The sequence below is a fragment of the Haliotis rubra genome, unplaced genomic scaffold (genome assembly GCF_003918875.1).
Source record: "Haliotis rubra isolate DU_JTF1 unplaced genomic scaffold, ASM391887v1 Scf257, whole genome shotgun sequence".
Taxonomy (NCBI): Eukaryota; Metazoa; Mollusca; class Gastropoda; order Lepetellida; family Haliotidae; genus Haliotis; species Haliotis rubra.
This window is the reverse complement of record NW_025766636.1, coordinates 911989-936206: the sequence shown is the minus strand read 5'-3', so window position 1 is coordinate 936206 and position 24218 is coordinate 911989. Positions and strand designations below refer to the sequence as shown.

At 43.7% G+C, this 24218-nt stretch overlaps 1 protein-coding gene across 2 annotated transcripts; it reads right to left on the bottom strand.

The window, feature by feature from the left end:
• Positions 1 to 1046: 1046 nt before the first annotated feature.
• On the bottom strand, positions 1047 to 23143 carry LOC124279828 (multidrug resistance-associated protein 1-like). 2 transcript variants are annotated; one of them, XM_046715706.1, is made up of 24 exons: positions 23104 to 23143; positions 21490 to 21612; positions 19285 to 19462; positions 18789 to 19109; positions 18129 to 18266; positions 17322 to 17465; positions 16602 to 16686; positions 16309 to 16381; positions 15202 to 15328; positions 14356 to 14532; positions 13390 to 13557; positions 12952 to 13126; positions 12738 to 12783; positions 10740 to 10812; positions 9799 to 10087; positions 9209 to 9519; positions 8032 to 8231; positions 7166 to 7292; positions 6626 to 6727; positions 4606 to 4752; positions 3626 to 3784; positions 2740 to 2906; positions 2181 to 2375; positions 1047 to 1249 (listed from the first exon to the last, which is right to left on the bottom strand). In XM_046715706.1, exons 2-24 carry the CDS (start codon positions 21558 to 21560, stop codon positions 1135 to 1137), a joined length of 3588 nt encoding a protein of 1195 aa, XP_046571662.1. In that variant the 5' UTR covers positions 21561 to 21612; positions 23104 to 23143; the 3' UTR covers positions 1047 to 1134. The 2 variants fall into 2 exon arrangements, with proteins under 2 accessions (XP_046571662.1, XP_046571663.1); XM_046715707.1 differs by having other exon boundaries at positions 16309 to 16375.
• Positions 23144 to 24218: the final 1075 nt, after the last annotated feature.

Below are 24218 nucleotides of genomic sequence, written 5' to 3'. Positions count from 1 at the left end.
ATTCCCGACGTCTCCTGTCTAGGTATAGAAAGTTTTTTATGTACAATCTACAAGTCACTCCCTGCACTACAGGGTGCATTTTGTTTGTAGTAAAATAGTATTATAAAAGAATCTTATATCCCAGCTTTATGACAAAAGATATTTGTTCATTGGACATGCTCGAGATTCTGAAAATTAAAAAATATCCGTTCCTCTACTTATTTCTAAAAGAACAATTTCTCTATACATTTCTCGTTTGTCTCTAACATTAATGTACACTTTATATCCATCAGTTATGAAATAGGTTATTTGCCATATGAAACAAACGCATTTATATGTTGTATTCTCCCTAGCAAGTCTATCTGTGAAGTACACTTCCTTGTAAAACAGATAATCATCTCAAGTGGTGTGCGTGGCATGGAGACAAGCGTCTTAGCAGGGGAGGGCACGTTAATCTTTGATCAATTCAAGATGGCTGCCGAGAAGGCCATATCACATCTTCTGATCTCCCTAACACAGGGTTGTTATGCATGACAACGCTCCCTCGACTAGTCTGTCTAGTTGTGTGTCTGTGACTGTCCTCGTTACGACAGAGGAGTAGCATGATCTCAGGTAATCAACGAGGTGTCGACTGGGGATTAATCTTGAATAGGCTTATGAAACTAATACTCGTTTTGAAAATGCCTCAGCTAGACTCATAACCAAACCCATATCATATCTTCAGGCTTGGCCTTTGCAATGTAAATGTTTCGTTAAGTTTTATAGCGAGTGAGTGAGAGAGCAGGCTAGTGAATGAGTATGTATTTAAGTTATATCACGATGTGGAAATTAAGAAGAGTTTAACACGTGGTATCAATACGGAGAATCGAACCCAGAAAGTCGACGTGAAGCTCAATCGCATTAACGACTAGGCCGTCAAACCATAGTTTTGATAACGAAGACTAAACACGAAACGAACGCCAGATATTGAGAAAGGATTGTTTAGCATTAACAAATATATTTTGAGGTCGTAAATGTCTTAAATAATGCCTAAATAGTTGAAGTATGTAGTGACAGATTCCCAATATGACTTCGATCTTTTAATATTTAATTATATTTGAATCGTTATTTTATATACAGTAAAACCTTAGTATCCTTGACTCTACTAAATGTACGCTATGACACAATCCCGGCACTATGGGCGAGGCAGCTGAAGGTCCCAGTGGTGTTCCTCAGTAGTGTGGACGGCGTGTCGAACTCGGAGACACGCCCACTGTCCATGACCAAGATTCTAAATGTAAAGCAAGGTCACATGAATAACGTTAGTAAAAGCAAGTCATAGGTCATGAACAACGTCAATAGAGCAAGGCCATTGGCAATATCGGTAAAGCAAACCATGTCTACATTCAGGAGAGAAGTTCACCTTCCTTATCAGCACAGTTCGACCCGTGAAGATCGTCCGGGTTAGGAATTGGTCTTTAGCAACAAATGCTTGTCGTAATAGGCGACTAACGGGATTGGGTGGTCAGACTCGCTGACTTGGTTGACATGTCATCGGATCCCAATTGAGTAGATCGATGCTCAGGGTGTTAATCACTGGATTGTCTGGTTCAGTCTCGATTATTTACAGACCGCCGCCATATAGCTGGAATATTGCTGAGTGCGGCGTTAAACAACCACTCACTCACTCACACAATATTAGCACCATCCAATACTTTGCAAAATGTTTTCACGTCAAATCATGTGCACTGATATGAATCACCCCGCTGAAGAAAGTAAACGTTTCCCCGTTTCATAAAACCAAATCCCTTGAAGGGAGAAATTCTTCCTTTGGTGTCACAATTTTTAAAGTTCACAACTAAAACGAACATGGGACAAAGAAGATGACCTCGTGTAGGGACTGTTCTCAGTTGCATTTTAACATAAAGCGATTATCTGTGTTCAGTGAATAATCCAGCGACTGAAGTCGACTTATGTTCATTAGGATATGAGTTATAGTCACTGCTGAAAAAAGGGGAATTTATTTCTTGACGGAGAAGTAAAAAAATTTAAACATCCGTCAGTGATGTGCATTTTCAGATTTTGTTGCATTATTTTCTTAAACTCTCAATGTTGTATGAGTTATCAACCATCATGGATCCATAAGCTCCAGAGGTTCAAAATCTATACATTGATCTATTGATTAGGTGGCCAATATAGTTGAGCGACCTGTATTTCACTACCTGTCATAGTCCATGACGGTATTGAGTCGGTGCGCTATGGTAAGAACTGTGCAATGCGGGAACTCTCGTCGGATGGTGTCCTGTATGACGTTATCCGTTGCCATGTCAACAGCGGCTGTAGCCTCGTCTAGTACCAGGATCTTGGTCTTCTTCAGCAATGTCCTCGCCAGACACAGCAGCTGCCTCTGCCCTACACTGGAGGGAGGAGTGAGTGAGTGATGTGGTATTCATGCAAAGACAGAGTGGCCGACTGGTATTCTGATGGGATAATGGTTAGATTAATGAGTTACTCCGACTTACAGCAGGGTGATATTTAAGTGCATCCGAACATTCAGTTTTACGTACAGTGTGAAATACTCCAGCACATGTCTCAAACAAACAAGTGATTCTCTACAGGAGCATCTGTCCATGTCACTGGGATGACCCATACTTTGAGTTGGGTCTTACTGTGCCTACATATGTATGCTGGAAATCTATTCTATCTTGGGATTATAATGGGTGCAATATCTGTACAAACCAATATTCGCCCGTACATTGGAAAACATCAGTCTTCCCTCACCTGAAGTTTTGACCTCCCTCCCCACATTCGGCCATCAGCTGATGCGGCAAAGCTTCAACCACCTGTTTCAGTCTGGTGTGTTCCAGGGCTGTCCAGATCTCAGCATCAGAAGATTCTCCTTCCGGGTCAAGGTTCATACGAAGACTTCCGGTAAATAACACTGGGTCCTAAGTAAATATAGAATTATGAACGGACGCATAAAGTATCTACTTTTGTTATTTTGAAATCGAAGGAACATCCAGTTATTAAAGTGTCTTGGCAATAAACTCTGTATCAGGCATGTCCATGTCTCACAGATGGTCGAGATTGTATCAGTGGAGACCCATTTTATATACAACTAACTGAGAATCCTTTTCTGACACAACGTCACTTCCGGTTCGCTGCAGTGCTCTGGCGAGTTACGTTACCTCTCTGTGGATTCGTTAGCGGGCGAGGGTGAAGCTGACGGCTTTTTGACACCGTTTAATCTCTCGGTATTAATTAACCACAAGCTTTTTTAAGATCCGTGAAGATCCGGGGTAGAATAGGTCTTCAGCAACCCATGCTTGCCACAAAAGGCGACTATGCTTGTTGTAAGAGGCGACTAACGGGGTCGGGTGGTCAGGCTCGCTGACTTGGTTGACACATGTCATCGGTTCTCAATTGCACAGATCGATGCTCATGCTGTTAATCACTGGATTGTCTGGTCCAGACTCGATTATTTACAGACCGCCGCCATACAGCTGGAATATTGCTGAGTGCGGCGTAAAACTTAACTCACTCACTCGCTCACAAGTTGTTTTTAAGAATGAACTTGGTGTTCCGCTTAAGACTAACCACACGTCTTTCATATGTAATGGTTAAAAGAGTAAAAAAAACAAGTATATTCGTAACAAATATATAGTACCTGGGGTATAACTGCAATCTTTGACCTCAGTTCGTCGAGTTCAAGTGTTGAAATATCGATACCGTCCACAAAGATGGCACCCTCGGTTGGTTTGAATAGACGGAACAGGGAGAGCATCAGTGAAGACTTCCCTGCGCCAGTTCTCCCCACGATGCCAATCTGTTGAACAAATAGATACATCAGACGTAACATAGCAGGGCACTATCACACAAATGATCACAATCACAGTGAAACGAATTATCACCGAATCCTGACACATCCAAGGGATGTAACTAAATGGGGTAACCCTGTATCTTAGAAATTTATTTTGGTATGAGCATAGAATGAATGAATATTGTTTTACTCCGTTTTTAGCAATGCTATAAATATCACAGTGGGGAACACCGGAAAAGGGCTTTGCACATTTCAGTCAAGAGGTAAATCAAACTTAATATATACATATATATATATAAACAAGTGATTTCTGCTGGTGTATAAGCAATAAATATATAAAATATGAGTCCAGATATTTCTTCTTGCCAAATCTCCTTTATATCTGCTTTCGCCGTTCAACGGCTCTTCTTCCAACTTCTTAACGTCATACATGACGACACTCAACTTTCATTGTACACCTGAAGAAGGAAGTGAAGTAGCCTGATGATTAAAAAGCGTTCACTCAGAAGGCTCGAGTTTGATTTACCTCTTGGCTGAAATGTGCAAAACCCATTTCTGGTGATATTTATAGCATTGCTAAAAACGGAGTAAAACAATATTAATTCACTCTATGCTCATACCAAAATATATTCTAAATATATATATATATATATATATAAAGGAGTAACGTGACTTGTTCAACAAATTCTGTGGATATACAACTTCTTCATATAATAATAATATATATCATATGAGCGACGTTTCGGTGTAGCTTCTAGCACCGTTATCAAGCAAGTGATATGCCACTTAAAGAAGTGACTTGTTGTAGTTGATAAAAGAACTGTCACCTTCTCGCAATGTTTGACCTTGAAGCTGACATCCTTCAGGACCAGATCGAGGCCTTCCCTGTATCTGAGACTGAGCTTCCGGAACTCTATGTCCCCATGTCGAGGCCAGTCGAGAGGTGGCGGTAGACCCCGCCTGGTCCACGTGGCCTGTAATGACGATTTACGATACCCGATCAGAAGGAAAACAGTTATTGCTACGGAGTTCTGAGGACATTTTATGCCTTCGCCCGGCCAATGAGCTCACCCGGCTTACCAGATCAGGAAAGAGACAGTCGGAGTGTGTTTTCTAATAATGCAAGCTGGAAAAGCTATTCGATATTCCGACAGTGGGTGGCTGTATGACTGATTCCATCAACATCGTTATCTAACTCTCGTTTCATCGGGATAAACATTTGAACAGAAGACGTTACAGAGTCCGTTGGACCTACTCTCATACCGCCTCAGCCATCTGTGACATCACAGGATGTTTGGGGTTTTCCTTTAGTTTTCAAATTTTGAAAGAAGTCTCCAATGTCGTATATAGCTGAAAAAAAGAAACTGTTTTCTGACTGGCTAATGCAGATTTCTTTCAGATTCATTCTCGTGAAAGGTTATTCTAACATAACCTGTAATGGGATGTCGAGAAGTAAGGTCAGTTTTCTGTGAGACAGTAGACTGCCATGGCTAAACTTGTTAAACCCATTTCAGCAATATGACCTTAACCTTGACCTTACTCTGCGTGACCAGGGATCACTGTAGATCACGCCTACTTCATATCACATATACATGTCAGTATACCACGCCTACTTCATATCACATATACATGTCAGTATACCACATATATCACATATGTCAGTATACCACGCCTACTTCATATCACATATACATGTCAGTATACCACGCCTACTTCATATCACATATACATGTCAGTATACCACGCCTACTTCATATCACATATACGTGACAGTATACCACGCCTACTTCATATCACATATACATGTCAGTATACCACGCCTACTGAACGTGGCCTTGAATCACATGAATATGTAACTAGACTCTTGGGCACGATGCCGTCAGCTGTACGAGCCTTGTTTACCTCAGTAGGACTGGTGGTGTACTGGAAGATCCTCTCCAAGGACACACTGTACATAATGCCGTCAGCTGTACGAGCCTTGCTTACCTCAGTAGGTCTGGTGGTGTACTGGAAGATCCTCTCCAAGGACACACTGTACATAATGCCGTCAGCTGTACGAGCCTGGTTTACCTCAGGAGGACTGGTGGTGTACTGGAAGATCCTCTCCAAGGACACACTGTACATAATGCCATCAGCTGTACGAGCCTTGCTTACCTCAGTAGGACTGGTGGTGTACTGGAAGACCCTCTCCAAGGACACACTGTACATAAAGCCGTCAGCTGTACGAGCCTTGCACACTTACATCAGTAGGGCTGGTGGTGTACTGGAAGATCCTCTCCAAGGACACACTGTACATAATGCCGTCAGCTGTACGAGCCTTGCTTACCTCAGTAGGTCTGGTGGTGTACTGGAAGATCCTCTCCAAGGACACGCTGTACATAATGCCGTCAGCTGTACGAGCCTTGCTTACCTCAGTAGGTCTGGTGGTGTACTGGAAGATCCTCTCCAAGGACACACTGTACATAATGCCGTCAGCTGTACGAGCCTTGCTTACCTCAGTAGGACTGGTGGTGTACTGGAAGATCCTCTCCAAGGACACACTGTACATAATGCCGTCAGCTGTACGAGCCTTGCTTACCTCAGTAGGTCTGGTGGTGTACTGGAAGATCCTCTCCAAGGACACACTGTACATAATGCCATCAGCTGTACGAGTCTTGCTTACCTCAGTAGGACTGGTGGTGTACTGGAAGATCCTCTCCAAGGACACACTGTACATAATGCCGTCAGCTGTACGAGCCTTGTTTACACTGGACACACTACATAATGCCAGCTACGAGTCTTGCTTACGGACTGGTGGTGTACTGGAAGACTGTGTATAATGCCGTCAGCTGTACGAGCCATGCTTACCTCAGTAGGACTGGTGGTGTACTGGAAGATCCTCTCCAAGGACACACTGTACACCTCAAGGCGGGTGGTGTTGACGATGAACCAGACCAGTTTACTGCCGAACTGATGGACAGAACATTACGTGAACAGATTGATGGTGTTGTTTATCTCAGAGCGGCATTGTTTAATTAAACATTTAAAAAAGGACGTATCAAGTCTACCCTCACTGACCGATGCGCACTTTATAACTGGCCTAAAATATATCGGTTATTTAATATTCAAGCGGTGTTTTTCGTTATACTTACAGAGTTACTCAAACGGAAAATTAATAGGGACAAGTTCGTTTGAGAAACTAGCAGATAGAACAACAATAGTAAAGTAACGAATGCCTAACAAATTGCACTGTAGGTCAGATGTCAGAGGCCAGGAATACTTAAAGTGAAAGTTAGTTTCTGGAATGCCTCGAGAATTATGTCATGCCAGCGCCGTCTGTTCGTAGATCGTATTTACCCCAGCAGAAAAGAGATAGTTCCCGGACAATGGAGGATGACCAATGCCTACCTCGACGGCGAATGAGACAATGAGCCCGACGCTCCCCCCGGTAACGACATCCCGTCCCAGACACAGCGTGGTGATGGCGGTGGTCAGGATGATGTTGCCAATGAAATTCAGTCGGACACTCAGCCATCTTGAAAAACAAAGGTGAGTGAGTTTGGACTTACTCTGCTGTAAGCACTATTCCACGAATGCTCCGACTGGGGACACCAGGCATAGTTGTATCATCATTGGGGGTTGAACCCGAGACTTTGGCGTGACGTTTTCGTTCCCTGTCACACCCTAGAATGTTGATGAAGCTTTTATATATTGTAACTACATTTTTGCTTTTAATTGAATAATAAGTATGTTTGCCTGAACTGCGGACATGGCCAACCCATTACACAGTTAGGTGTGGGTTTGACCTCCCCACTGCACAGTTAGCTGTTGATATTACCTTCCTGCTCCAGTTAGCTGAAAATATTACCTTCCTATTCCACAGTTAGCTGAGTATATTACCTTCCTATTCCACAGTTAGCTGAGTATATTACCTTCCTGCTCCAGTTAGCTGAAAATATTACGTTCCGATTCCACAGTTAGCTGAATATAATACCTTCCTATTCCGCAGTAAGCCTACCTATCTCACAGTTAGCTGAATATATTACCTACCTATTCCACAGTTAGCTGTTGATATTACCTTCCTATTCCACAGTAAGCTGAAAACATTACCTACCTATCTCACAGTTAGCTGAATATATTACCTACCTATTCCACAGTTAGCTGTTGATATTACCTTCCTATTCCACAGTAAGCTGAAAACATTACCTACCTATCTCACAGTTAGCTGAATATATTACCTACCTATTCCACAGTTAGCTGACTATGTGACTTACCTATTGCACAATGCGCTGAAGAACGAAAATTTACAGTTGGAGTCAACCTTTCTGGCAAATGTCTTCCAAAACCCGGCCCTTGCTGCAAGTGCCCTGATGACAGAGGTGCCAGACACTGCCTCGTTGAAGAAACTGATGACTGGGGCCTGGCTTACTGATGCCAACCTCGTCAGCTGCCTGGTGGTGCTGATGTATCCCCGCTGGTGGAGGAGTATTGGACGTGGTACGACAGCATGAAATACTTCCACATTTTGTTTAGTTATGAAGAATTAATAAAATAATGTTCAAAATGGAAAAATCAGAAAAGGGTATCTAGTAATGTTTTTATGCCAGTTAAACAATTGGTTTTGCGAAACCCTATACCACTTCAAATTGTTTACACCTGTCCACCTGGCAGTTTCACCTTCTATCCACTGAAATAACTACACCTCTGACGGGCCTGCGATATATTGTCAAGAATACGTCTTTTAGTTTCCAAGATACACTATTGATGCTTGGAATCCCAAACTGGCCTGGATTATGAATTTTGGTGACTAAAACATGCACATTTTTGTATTTCTACCACTTTAAGCGGATAGAATATGGAGGTATTTATATAACTGGTTTCGGGTGTCTTTAGTGGATGGCAAATATCAAGTATTAACTATTAATAATGGTGTTACTTCCAAATACAGGATATGTTTCCTCTCCAAACACATAAACGCTATAACCGCAGGTGTTAAAGCACAGACACGTTACACTAGTCTCGGGTACGTCCCTGTCAGAGATTGCCTTTCTGGGTGATTGGGGATAGCCTAGCGGTTAAAGAGTTCGCTCGTGGCGCCGAAAAGCTTGGTTTGATTACCGATATGGATACAGAGTGTGAAACCCATTTAACGTGTCTCCCGTCGTGAAATTGATGGGAATTTGGTAAAATCATTCTCAGTAAGACTTTCACTCACATTTACTTTTGTTTACCTGAACAGTGAGGGAGAGAGTAAGCGAGTTAAAATTTACAATCACATCGGCATTATTTCTGCCATATCGTGACTAAAACAAATTAATGGTATATATAATTTCACTATTAAATATGTCGGAAAAGCACAGAAAAAGAAACCACATATCACAGATAAAAACTCAGATTTAGTAATCACTTAAAATAACAAACATATACAAAATAAAAATATGAATGGTTTACCTGAACAGACAGAAATACAAAGAACATTGGTATGATAGTAGCCAGGGCGGACGGTGCGACGTAGCAGATCATAAGGAGACCACCGACGACGTTGCCCATGCCGTTGAGCCAGCCGTCCAAAGTGTTGGTCATGTCGATGTCCACCGCCCCTAGGTCGCCTGAGAACCTGGACATTATGCGGCCAATGGGTGTGGTGTCATAGAAGGACATGGGTGATCTGAGGACGTTCTGCAACAACTGGTGGTGGAGTGTCCTGCCCGCCGAGATTAACACCCTGCCCTGGCAGTAGGTGTAGGTCACCAACAGGACGGCTGGGGAGCAAGTGGATGGTAGCTTCCAGAATATTTTGTCAGCTATAATAGACTGTACAACCTCACAAAAGTTAGTTTGACACATCTCCACATCACCGACACCCAAAATCCCACACCCACTGTACCCTCCCAGTCCTCATAGAAACATAAGGAACTCAGTTACATCTCACATAGACTAAGCGATACGAACTTCTTCTCTTCCTGGAGTTCCTTTAAAAAAACCTTAGTATTAACTTTAAATAATGTTTTAAATCGGATTCTAAATTCTAGTTACAGTACCTTGTAAAACACCAAGACCTGTATAGCCAGCGAGGTAATACTGAGTCCGTCTCCATTTGAGAGAGTCCGAAGTAGTTGTGTGATTATACGTATCATCGCCAGCCGCCCCGCCCCGGGTAGTGGTAGGTGGGGCGGAGAGGCCTCTGAGTGCTGGGTCTTCCACCCACTGGGTTAGCCATATGTGGGCATACATGAACACAGCGTAGTACACCCCGTACAGCAGCAGCAGTAGCAGACAGCGGGCACCCCCCAGCGCAGACAGGAACAGTCGATACACATCAAGGCTTACCTGGTAGATACAGTTCTAGTTTGTTTGTTTGGATTTTAAGAGCCCCAATATTAACAATTTCCATATGATAGGGACCAACAAATAATTTAGAAAAGACATCCCAGTGACTGACACGAGCAGTGCTTCACGTCGTTGGATATAATGTCACGCTATTAAGACACCGCCCGATACATTCAGTCGACATCGCTACTGAGGACCTTTTCTAAACCGGAACCCCGTGATTAACCGAATGAAACTAGTTTTATGCCACAGAGCTTCCAGCTACGTCGCTGACTCGTGTCATCGTGTCCCAGTTGCGTAGACCGATGCTCACGCTGTTGATCACTGGATTATCTGATCCAGACTCGATTATTTACAGCGGCCGCCATATAGATGGAATATTGATGAGTGCGGCGTAAAACTAAACTCGCTCATTCAATCACACCAGCTGCTACGACTCTGTTTACCCTATGTAAGATATATCAGGGGCGGATCCCCCTTCTCACCCGACAAAGATTCCCTGAAGAGCATGGACAAAGATACTGGCCATCACGGCACAACGACACGCCATCAGCCATTCCACCCATTGTAACCCGAACAGCCTCGTTAGTCATGTGGTGCATATTAAAGTAACCACGTATTTCAAAAGGGTATATGCATCAGTATGTCCTACCCCGCCAACTCTCGTTTCCTCCTCCGTGATTATCTTTGATTCTGATGGCTGGACTTTAGTCGAAGAATTTGGCCTGTAAGACATAAATATATACTCATGCCAATAATGGTTGTCACTCCCTTCAATTTTTTTAATTGGAGAGGGGATGTGGGGTGAGGGTGTGAGGTGAGGGAGGGGTTGGGTTGGGGGGTAGCAACCAATTGGCATGAGTATACAAACGGTTTGTCAATCAAGAAAATGTAATTCTCCATCTAGTTTTGTAAATGAGCATAGTTACGCCCCTGTACAACAAATGTACACTGATATGTATTAATTCATCTTTGCCATGTCAATTACCATTGCACATTATTCTCCTAATGGACGGCTTTACACAAACGCCTATCTTAGAACTGCTTACACTCTGTTCCAGGATTTGGGCATGGACCCTGGGTCCTCGTCGGTGGATAGATACCACTCAAACACTGTCCACATTATAAGGAGAATTTAAAATGAACACTGAATAGATTTGTCTATGAAAGGGTTACAACACTAGAACCACCAGACCGTTTGGTCCAAACACTCAGTTTTCACAACATTTGGTCCTTGCGGTAGCTTGAGTCAGTAAGCTGGATAAGTTTGAGCAACCACCAATTTGAACTCTATTTCTTGCCGTGGAAGAAAGCCCGAAGTGCGGGTATTATACGTCGCTTTAGTGAGATCCACGAGCACGGCCATGGTGACGGCGTATCTCGGAGAAACTGGGGCAAATGAAGAATCCCAACCAACCAACCAACCTCCGTCCCAGGTTAGACGATCATTAAGACCGAATATTTATAAGCGTCTGTATACAATACACAACTTATTAACTCGTCACGAAACAGTTTGTGTGATCTTTAACTAAACACTCCACAGAACTGCAGCAATATATGAAATACCTGACTCTCTACCAGACAAACCAGTGATTAATGTTATGAGCAACTATCTACGTCTTCCGGGCATGGTGACATACAATCAACCATGTCATCTAGCCACGCCACTCCCCTCCATTACGTCGCCTCTGACGTCCAGCAGAAGATGCTGGGAACTCTCTACATCCCGGGATGCCACGGGGTGCTGGGAACTCTCTACATCCCGGGATGCCACGGGGTGCTGGGAACTCTCTACATCCCGGGATGCCACGGGGTGCTGGGAACTCTCTACATCCCGGGATGCCATGGGGTGCTGGGAACTCTCTACATCCCGGGATGCCACGGGTGCTGGGAACTCTCTACATCCCGGGATGCCACGGGGTGCTGGGAACTCTCTACATCCCGGGATGCCACGGGGTGCTGGGAACTCTCTACATCCCGAGATGCCACGGGGTGCTGGGAACTCTCTACATCCCGGGATGCCACGGGGTGCTGGGAACTCTCTACATCCCGGGATGCCACGGGGTGCTGGGAACTCTCTACATCCCGGGATGCCACGGGGTGCTGGGAACTCTCTACATCCCGGGATGCCACGGGGTGCTGGGAACTCTCTACATCCCGGGATGCCACGGGGTGCTGGGAACTCTCTACATCCCGGGATGCCACGGGGTGCTGGGAACTCTCTACATCCCGGGGTGCCACGGGGAAACAGACAGTTACAAAGCGGCCTTTACACGGCAAGTTTAAGTTTAACAACTCAAGTTGTTACTTTTTTTTAAAGTTGTCAAACTCGCCTTTTCACACGTCAAACACATGTTGTCAAACTTTCGTGTCATTTGAGCTCCATGTCTCTATTGGTGCGGTCACATGACAATTTCGTTGACTGCGATTGGTTGTTTCTGAACAACACGAGTTTGACAACACTTCACACGTCAAACTCAAGTTTGACAACACCGAAAGTTTGATGGAAAAGTTGATGAGAATAGAGACCGATCCTATTTCTCGACAACTGTTTGAAAACTCTGAAATTGGTGTTGGTGGCGAGTTGTTGAAATGTTCACACTCTCAAACTCGAGTTTGACAACATGTGTTGTCGGACACCAGTTCATACCTTGTTGGACCGGTAGCACCAGGAGAGTTTTCCAAGCTGAGTAGATCTGAAAAATGTCACATACAACTTCTATTAATGTTTAGTAAAGGCGACCACTTGCAGTAATAGCACGGAACTAATACACATATATGTATAACGAAACTGTATGATTATATTCCCATTTAACATTTAACAGTTTATCATTAGTTTGCTCTTCATTTGTTTAAATGATCACCTTTGTTGCTTGTGTTGTAATCTGATTGACTGTGTTTCAGCATGACGGAGAAGGGACCGCCGTTGACCATTAACTGACTGTAGGAGCCGGACTCCGTCACCGACCCCCCGCTGACCACCAGTATATGGTCCACGTGAGGCAGAACAGCCATGTTGTGGGTGACCAGTACCCGAGTCTGCAATGGTTTAAATGTTGCTAACCGCGGCACGCAGCAATTGTTACACTAAATCACCTGGTCTCTGAGCCCAGTTCTGGTGTTCCCAGCGTTGCACCAATTGTTTCACTAAATCACCTGGTCTCTGAGCCCAGTTCTGGTGTTCCCAGCATTGCAGCAATGAAATTGCTGGAATATTTATAAAAGTGACATTATATATAATCAATCATATCTCTAGTAAATGTATGCTGGGGTACAAAAACTATTAAGTACTAAGCGATGACCTTGTTTTTCAGGATTCCGTTGTTGCTGATGACGCTACTGAAGATGTGTCTGGCTACGTGGTTATCCACGGCGCTCAGGGGGTCGTCAAGGAGGACGATATCAGCATCACTGTAGACAGCCCTTGCTAGAGACACTCTCTGCTTCTGTCCGCCACTCAAGTTGATCCCCTTATTTCAAGATAGGAACCATTAAATATAAAAGAAGCCATATATTTTTTCCTGACAAAACGTCACATGAACCACGACAAACAAGAACCCGCAGTCATTTTATGTATGCTATATAAAAAAGGAAAACATAGGTTCCAGACTGAACAAGACTGCAAGCCGAAGGTGAAGTTGTCAGTCTTCAAAATGCATTGAAATCGCTATCAGTGGTTTACTCCTGTTACATGCATTGCTCCCTCTACCCCATCACTTGGAGTCTCTTCAGATGCCCCTCAGTCCTCATTGTACTTCAGACTGCGTATATTCAAGAAACAGATCACAGTTAGAAATCGCACTCGCTAAATCGTCCCGTGAGGTTAAAACCAAATCTGACAAAAGCGTATTAAAAACTGTGTGGTATTACTTCTGTTATTCTACACCAAGTCTTGTCCCCAACGTTATATGATCTTCGTCTGGCACACGCACCCCTGACACATGAGGGCGTGTCAGCTTCCTGTTTGAGGAGAGACCAAAGTACAGACACTGACCAGTTTGTTGTTTTCCGACGAGCAGTGGTATATGCTGACAAAACAACGACGATATAAATTTATATCATATCCACGGCGATTCTGGGTTCGACCTGACGATGTTTGGTAGTTCCGAGCAGCTTAAATAACCCATCATCATGATCGTGCCCTGACATCCTGCGGCGTACGGTATGTCATGAATTAATTTGATCAACTGAAATGGCTGAGATATGTCATAGAACGGATCTATTTGCTGAGCCAACCTTATATAGGTGATGGCATGTTATACGTTCACCTTCTCGCCTATCTCCACCTGGTCACCCCCCGGAAACTGGGCGAGGTCGGGGTTGAGGGCACATGCTTCCAATATGTCTTCATATCTCAGCTTCTCCAGCCGCTGTCCGAAGAGGATGTTCTCTTGCAGGGTGACGTTCTGGATCCATGCCTGTTGAGGGAGGTACGCTGTGCGGCCCTGGGAGAAGACATACAGGTACGTAACTATGGTTACCGTATCCCCGTATCCTTGTTTAGTATCACAACTGGATCGACCGGTAAACAAATATGTCAATGACAACCTACTTCGACATCTAACATAACATATTTTTCAAAACGAACAGAACATTTTTTTTTAATCTGAAGACCCGTCCTTCATCAGTTTCCACCAAACCGGTACACCTGATTTTATCAAAAGTTTCATTACAAATATATTCAAGGAAATGAATAAGGGAACACATGAAAGTACAAGTGTTCCTTTATTTTTTTCCAGAATGTCACTCACATTGCAATACAAAGCATGCGAAGAAACCTGGAAAAGAGTATAGGTACACTTGTACTTTCATGTGTTCCCTTATTCGTTTCCATGAGCATTTAACATTGTTTTATTTTGGAAGATAAAGACGGCTGACTCCTCGAAAACGCCACCAGAGCTTTGTTTGTGATACTGATTATGAATGCAGATTTGGTTCCTGGTGCTATTTAGCGAGACCTGATATCTTTGACTACTGAATGAAAGCATCAGCAGCGATTGACGACAAACGTTCAGATCACCGAGCTTGATTATCGGAGCTTTGGTCTGACAAGACTGATGTGGCAAGTACTGTTAATGTTTCTATATATTTGCACCACAAGTTTTACTTATCACCTTCACATGCACGTGGCCCGTGAGTTTTTCCATCTCTCCGAGTATCGCCGACAGCATGGATGACTTGCCGGCACCAACTGCTCCAACGACAGCCGTAAGACTGCCTCTCGGTATCTTCAGGTTCAGACTGTAAGGAAACATTATGTATTATTATTATTATTGGATATTTATATAGCGCACATATCCACGTACTAGTGCATGCTCAAGGCGCTGGTATTTTCTTTCTCTCGATCATTGGATGTCATTTTCAACGGCACATTTACTATCAATCTCGACTCCCTGGGGAGCCTACAACTCTTGCTGCCACAAGGCGCACCGAGTTCTTGCGGCTTTCCCATCCTTACGAGGTACCCATTCACAGCTGGGTGGACTGGGACACATAGTCACAGTACTTTGTCCAAGTTTACTGCACGTTGCTGTACCCCCACTAGGTGTTTGCACGTATTCATGTGGCCACCATCTGGTCATATACCAACGGAATCGTGGGTTCTTTGAAGTGCACAGGGTTGTGTACTGTACACTAGGGGTTGTGACAACACTGAAAGAGTCTGCACATAAAGTTGACACCAAGGTTTTACACCCGGTCACAGGTGGGTTCGATCCTGGCACCTCATTCTCGCTGGATCACTCGCCCGCTCGCCCTCCATGCCCCCAAACATAACCAGAGCGATAGCTAGACGGGTTTACCGGCACTGTGTCCACGTGGTGCAGGGCGGACAACAAAGGCAAGTTATGTCAAAGTGGACAGTATCAATTCTAATTTGGCTTTCCATAAACAAACTGCAAATATTTATGGATCAAGGTGTTTTATGTTTTTTATTTGATACATTTAGTTGTAATATTCATATTGGAAACAAGATCTGCTTCTAATTTAAGAGGCCGGTATGAGTAGCAAAAGCGTTAGTTCCCATACTGATTCCTGGCCGGCCACTCACCCTCACTAACCCTAAACACGTATGATGTCATCGAAGGGCACAGATTTGGGCTGACAAACCAAGATTCACAGCCGTATATCGGCAATTTTCATCATTTTACCAACATAAGTTACTTGAAACTTCTTCATCCCCGGACCCCCACGAAGAAGGACGTTCATATTGAAGATATTACCATTTTAGGACAAATACTCTTTCATCATCCCAGACAAAGGTGCCGTTTTGAATATCGACAGCAGAATCTGCAACTAATCAGAACAGATAAATATGTTAGTTCAATTAGAATTCACTTTCGCATTTTTCTGCGTTTCTGGAGTTGCTCAATTTACTGCACTCTGTATGGATGTCGGATTTTACATTTACCACTCAGCAAACAGAATAAGGTACTGCATATAATCAGGAAATAGTAGTCTCTTAAATGGACGTGGGCAAAACATATTAGTTAAACTATCAACAGACAGGCCTTACCGCATGGTTTATCAGGGCTGTCACCATCTGTTTTATGGTCGTCCTCAAGGAGAAAGGTTCGAATCCGACCGAGATGGAGGTTGATCTGAAGGAACAACACATGTCACAGTCAGCAATATCCCACCTATCTAAAGGCGGCCTTCAACGAGTCAACCAGTGACCGACAGCATGAGCACACTAGCTGTTATATGTGTGGCCGAAGATTAGGGGATTGTTGTCATATTACTGATATTATACGGTAAACAGATCAAATGTTATAACTTTCTGTCATGTATACATGCTCATGTTACCGAGTGTCAGTGTTGGATGTTCAGTTGAAGCGACATGACGAAATTTTAAGTGGTATATTGTACAACACGTGACATATTGACACAATTACGTTATCTAAACAATAGTTCTCTTCTTTAATTTTTGTAATATAATACGTCGTTTTTCTGTAACTGGAATTGTAGCAGGTGGCTGGTTATCCAATTAATGTTATCAATATTGTATTTTTGCGTTCGTGGAGTTATAAACGGGGAAGATAACATCATACAATCGAAACGTCAGCAATTTACACTTCACAGATTCTTTGTTTAATCATTAACACAAAAACGGTGGACAATGATAAAGACAACAATCAGTGACATTATTCAGTACAATAATCACTTCAGTGCATAAGTCCGTTAATGGAGGAGGACTATTTTATTTCAGCTTGCATGCAATTTTCTAATCAGTTACCTTCAGGAAGAACAGGAACACAAGCGACGTCTCGTTCAAGCTGTATTTGAGAATGTTGAGGTAGGAGACGACGAGAAAGGCGGTTTGGGCGTCCAGCATGTCCCCGGTCAGGTACACATAGGCGGCAAACGTTACCACGGACATCTGTCACAGATACTGCGTAGGTGTATACATAACATACTCTTGCTGATCTGGATACAGCGTAAGTGTATACATAACATACTCTTGCTGATCTGGATACAGCGTAAGTGTAGCAAAACTACTTGGAGATCTGACACAGGTTTCAAACCGATAATATTTTCAATCTGTAGAGATAATAAAGGTACAGCTGCGTTTTTGTCATCAACCAAACTGGTGCAGATCATGTTCGAGATGCTGTCTCCCAAAGAATATTTAATAGTGCATAACTGTACTGTTTACTTAATGTCTTTGGAACTAACGTTTACTATATGTAGCAATGAGCGCCAGAGGGCGAGAACGATAGTAATTGTGCAACCAATAGTAACTGAACCTATATATACGTGGAAGTGAGTATAGATTGAAGCAGCTTTGACCATCACCTCAGTCGTGATGTGGGATTCACCTCAAAGCTTTGCAGATCTTACATGGGAAACTCTGGAGTACAGCTATGGTGCTGTCAAACCACGAATTGGAGTCAGAGTGAATCTTGGAGACTACATCAACAGGATACAGGAAGGAGAAAGTAGCTAGTGCGCTACACGTGCCTCTAAAACTGGTCCAGTTGGTCCGACCTGAGACTCAGAACTTTAACGGAGACGAATGCCATATATGGAAGTACTGTATTACCAGATACGGCACGACTGTCCAGGAGAAGCTGAAGAGGGCCGAGACTGTGTAGAACCGTCTCAGGACGCCAAGTTCGTCCTCTCTAGCCGACATCACCCTCTGCCCGAAACACCGCTCCCATGCATTCAGCTTCACAACCTGCACGTAGAAAGCAGACATGGATCGCCCCGTGAGGATACCCGGACAGAAGGGGACCCCGTACCCATGCATTGCCTTGAGTGAGTGAGTGAGTGAGTTTAGTTTTACGCCGCTTTTAGCAATATTCCAGCAATATCACGGCGGGGGACACCAGAAATGGACTTAACACATTGTGCCCATGTGGGGAATCGAACCCGGGTTTTCGGCGTGACGAGCGAACGCCTTAACCACTAGGCTACCCCACCGCCCCAGCATTGCCTTGAAGTGGAGGTTAGACGGAAGAGTGGGACCAGCACCCAAAATTTATAATTATGCTCCAAAGGGAATTTCTGATCGGTTTTCTACCTGGAAAGTATTCAAGGTCAGGATAAGTTGCCTGAAGCTTGATGCTTAGCATTCCTTTGTTGCCGTAAGATCAGAGGTCATCTCACCTTCATGCCGTTACAACAGAGACAACTCACTTCATGCCGTTACATCAGAGATCAACTCACTTTGAGGTCGTTACATCAGAGATCAACTTACCTTGATACCGTTGAGGACCTCTGTGAGCAGCTTCATCCTCTGCTCCGTCTTCTTCATCCTCTCCTTGTCAATGATCTCCGCTCTGTCCGTCATCAGCAGGTTGGTCGGGATGAGCACCAACATCACCGCCAGGGCAAACACGGCCGCCACACCGAGCAGGTTGAACAGGCGATAGAATATGACCACCGCTAGGAGAGGGCTGAGGATGATCGTGCTCAGTTGATCAACATAGGAGCCGACCTGGCTGGCATTGACTGACATCAGAGTGGTGAGTTCGCCCAGGGAATACTTCTGTCGAGCTTTGTTGGACATCGACAGACTCTTGGTTTTCAAAGGGCAAACATAAACATAATTTTTGTTAAATATTTGAAATGTCATTTGTAAAATCTACAGGATGCCGTTAAGAATAAAATAATGGAATATCACTACTGCAATGATGGCAGAGGTATTGATATCGGAATAAGCCGAGTAGACCTGAATGAATGATTTCTGATACCTTCTTAAAGATAGCAGAGTACATGGCTGTTCTGACACTGCGTCCGAGGCGACTGGAGCCATCAAAGGAGTGCTCAATGAAGATGCTGAACCCGATCTGGTTTAGGAAGAAGGCCACGATGAGACCCAGACCACGCCCCTGTCCCGTGGGTCCAGCGTCAATGTAGGTGATGAGTTGGCTGCACGGAGTGAGTGAGTGAGTGAGTTAATGTTGTTTTACACTGCAGTAAGCAATGCTACAGACATGATGAGGTGTTATGAATAACCGTTTCTGGGTAAGGAATACGAGAGGTCAATCAGGGAGGTCACACATTACAACCACCTAATCTCCAACTGTGAGACCGTACAAGCACTAGGTACACGAGAGCTGTCTAGTCCCGGATGTCGCAGGATTCGACTGCACTAAGATGTCAAGAGTCCCATTCCCGTCTTTCGTAATATTCCTAACATAGACTGATGTTAGTGTTTGTGGCAAGTAAACTCTTCAAAAAAGGAAACGCACAGGCCAAAAAATAGAAATTATTCAACGTATTTAAGTGTACATAGGACGATTAAACTTGAACATAGATGAAGGAAATTCGACACACAGATGAACATATGCATTGTTGTCATGGTCAGCATTAATTCAGTTCACTCACTGTACATGTGTGGACACAAGGGGACGTTCAGGTCAGTATCTGGTGACACCATCCATTGCAGCCGCCACTGTTCGACACACCTTGGAAGGGATTGCACAAATCGTCGGATTTTTGCTTGGGGAACTCTACGCCATTCCTCCTGCAACGCGTTGGTAATTTCTGCAAGTGCCGGAGGACGATAGTGGCGTTTACCGACGCGTCGATTAAGTTCGTCCCATAGATGCTCGATTGGGTTCAGATCAGGCGATTAACGTTTGGATTGGCAAGGTAGGCACCGGTTACACGAGCTGTGTGAGGTCGAGCGTTGTCGTGTTGAAACAGCTCTGTCTGGCGGTTAAAAAGTGGGAGGAGGTAAGGTCGCAGGATTTGGTCGATGTAGCGATTTGAACCACCACTAGCTCTGATCTACCCGTGTAGGACATGGGTCCCCACACCATGACGCTTTCTCCACCAAATTGGTCCACTTCTCTAACGCAGTTTGGCGTCGATAGACACGCTGTCTCCCAGGAAAAGCGATTCATCGTTGAAGGAGGAAACGCGATTTATCGCTGAACCAAACGCGTAGCCAGTTCCTGACGATTTCTGATGGTTTGGTCGGAAATTATTGGAAGACCAGGCAGCTGGCCTGCATTGTCCATCGCTGTAGCAAATCGGTGACGTAGGTGAACCGCCCGGATGAATCGGTCCTGAGCAGGACCGGTCTTCGACTTCTGGGACGATCCTGAGTCGATGCCATAATCGAGATATGATGCTGTGGTGGACGTTAAAGTGTCTTGCAATGGCAGACTGGGATTCTCTTGCTTCCAAACGTCCAATGGCGATATTTCGGTCAGTAACATTCAATCTTGGCATTTTTTATCTTCGTTTATGACGTACATTTTGTTATGACATGATGAATTTGGTTTGGCCTTTATCGTCGATGTCTCTATCCGACACATTGCACGTCCATTACGTGGAAAACGTTTTCTACATGCATTTTTTATGTATTGTTTTTATTTTTATGACAAAAGTTTACAACACATTTTGGGATGCGTTTGCTCACAATAATCAACAACCACGACATGATTAACGGAATTCAAACATAGGAATTGTCTTAATGACGATTGCTGTCAAAATATATCGAAATGAACTGCTGAAAACGCCCGTGCCTTTCCTGTTTTGAAGAGTGTATGTTATTTCAGATCCTTTCGTACCCACCAACTTATGCTGGTCGTACAAGGGGATTTAGTGGATCTGGAGGTCAGTCTTGGTGACTTGATTAACGATCTGTCTTTGTATCCAATTTCCATGGATCGTTGTTTATAAAGGCATTCGGATTCGGTTATTTATACAACGCCATCATATTTTGGAATATTGCATGGTCCGGCATTAAACAACAGATATTTCAGAGCTAACAAGCATCAATTGTCTTGTTCAATCATTTATCGAAAGTTCCCTTGACTAAAATGTTACTGACCTTGACTAAAATGTTACTGAAATGAAATATATTATTTCAATATGAAGTTGTTCTTTGTGAGACGGACAATGAATGATGACCTTTTCCCGTGACATTTTCCTTCTTTACATACCGTAAAATAAGCGGAGCATTCACGGTACATGCGAACTGGATGAGACGGCAGCACTGAGCAAACAGAAACATCCAGCTGAACGACCTGACCAGGGCCCAGACCAGGGATGGGGAGCGGCTGTGTCTGGAGGGATAACAGTAATGACGATAGATAACATTGTACATGTTGATTATATCCCACCAAACAAATACTGTAATATCTCGGCTCAGGGAGTATTCGTCTATCGCGAACGCAGGAATGGCGCTGACAGATCAAGGATCATTAAAGGATCCGGAATCGAACCCAGGACCAGGGGTGTTTAGTCTTAATCCTTAACACAGAATCATGTTGGGACACATCGTTTATGAGAAATCCCAGAGTCCTGTTTGGGAATCATGGTGAAGGATGCTGCACCTTGTGGTGTTTGGCCAGAAATAAGACGTCACCTGGACGTCTGTGACGTCTCATCACTTGTACACAGTCCGCCATGTGAAGTAGAAGTCTTCTCGTTCCTACTATCGTGTCTGCTTACACTGACGATGTTCATAATTTAAACTTTGCATTTTTACCAGAACATGGTCATTGTGTAAACTGACAAATCACACATCCACACAGTCATTTCTTGTAGAATTAGTCCCCAAAGCATTATTACAATGGAAATTGGGTCGGCAGGCGACGTGTTTGATTGCGTATCATTGTACATCAACAGAACGGTGCTAATGATGCCAAGCACTGGTTCGATTGGTGAAGACTTTGACATTAACAAAAGGCTTAACATATTACTGATCGGAGTACATTGATCCGTAGATTGGGAAAATGAAGGATTCTCATTTGCCATACGTTTAAAATATACTCATGGAAACGTATTAGGGAACACATGAAAGAACAAGTGTTCCTTTATTCTTTTCCAGGTTTCTTCACAAGCTTTGTACAGGGGCACCTAGGTTCGGGTCCCGAGATGGGCACATTTGCGTAGTATCCTTGGACAAGATACTTAGATCCACATTGTCTCAGTTCACCCAGCTGTAAAATGGGTACCCGTGAGGATGTGCTGGTAATGTGAGTGTTTAATTCATTGCGCTTAACAGGCAGCATGATTGTATGATCCCCAGGGAAATGAAAAAGTATCGGAAAGTACAACAGTGTCCTATGGCCGGGGATAGTTATGTACGTAGCGCCGTGAGCAGGCAATGTGCCAGGATATGAGCGCCATATAAACGGACTATTACTATTACAAGCTTTGTATTGCACTGTGGGCGAAATTATGGTAATAAATAAAGGAACACTAGTACTTTCATGTGTTCCTTTATTTGTTTCCATGAGTATATACCAATAACTACCTCTGAATGACACAAATTGGAAACTCTTCCGCCCGAGTTCGTTTCTATATTCACTGTTGAGTCGTATATATAACTACAAGTAACCTTGATCTGTCATTTCCCAATACACACGCTCCTGTAGCAATAATTCTTTGACGCCTACTGGTGACAATCATTAATTTTCACAACATTATTCACTCTCCTTATAAAGATCCGCAAACAAGGTATTTATTTCTTTTGAACAGGTACATGCAAATATACAATGTAACAAAATGTTCAGAAATGTTTACAAAATGTAAGTCAACTGTTTTATTACCTTTTCTCCTTTGACCATGATGTTTCCACAACGCTGTCGATGCTGCTGCATTGGTCTTCTTCTGAGATGTCGCTGACATCATCTTCACGCAGCACCTTCTTTTCTCCCTTTGTGATAAGTCTGGTATTTGTGGAAATACAATTGCCCTTATTAACAGGTCTTGGTGATTTTGTGTTCGTCAGAAAGCAGATACACTGGACCATCGTGGTTTGCAGTTCGACTTGAAGTGTGTGTGTTAACCGAAGTGAGCGAGTGTGAGGGAATTTACGCCGCATTTAGCAATATCAGGTCGGGGAACGTACCCGTATACCCATGTTGGGAATCGAAACAGAATCATTGGTGTGTCGAGCGAACGCTTTAAACACTAAGCTAGCGCACCGCCTCCGAACCGAAGTGTGAACAGAGGATAGTCTGCACTGACCATGTCATTTTACGTTATTTAAACGAAAAGCAAAACGTTTCAGAATATTATCAGATGTTAGGGACAACACTACCTTAAGGAAAGCACTACAGACTTACTTTACAAATAAATGCCATCCAAGTTATTTATTTTTTTACTTTTTATATGTCGGACACTAAATGTTTGACGGCGAATTACCGGTTCAAAGTTGCTGAGGCTCAGCAATATGTCAAGTATCAGAACCAAATCAGGCCTGAAACGTCCTTCTATACAAATGTAAATACAGTTTAAGATACCTCAATGTCATCGACATATCCGGATAAGGAGGAGTATACCCACATCACCTAACCTTCTCCCACATCATCTAACCTTCTCCCACATCACCTAACCTTCTCCCACATCACCTAACCTTCTCCCACATCATCTAACCTTCGCTCACATCACCTAACCTTCTCCCACATCATCTAACCTTCTCCCACATCACCTAACCTTCTCCCACATCACCTAACCTTCTCCCACATCACCTAACCTTCTCCCACATCACCTAACCTTCTCTCACATCACCTAACCTTCTCCCCCACATCACCTAACCTTCCTCCCACATCATCTAACCTTCTCCCACATCATCTAACCTTCTCCCACATCACCTAACCTTCTCCCACATCATCTAACCTTCTCCCACATCACCTAACCTTCTCCCACATCATCTAACCTT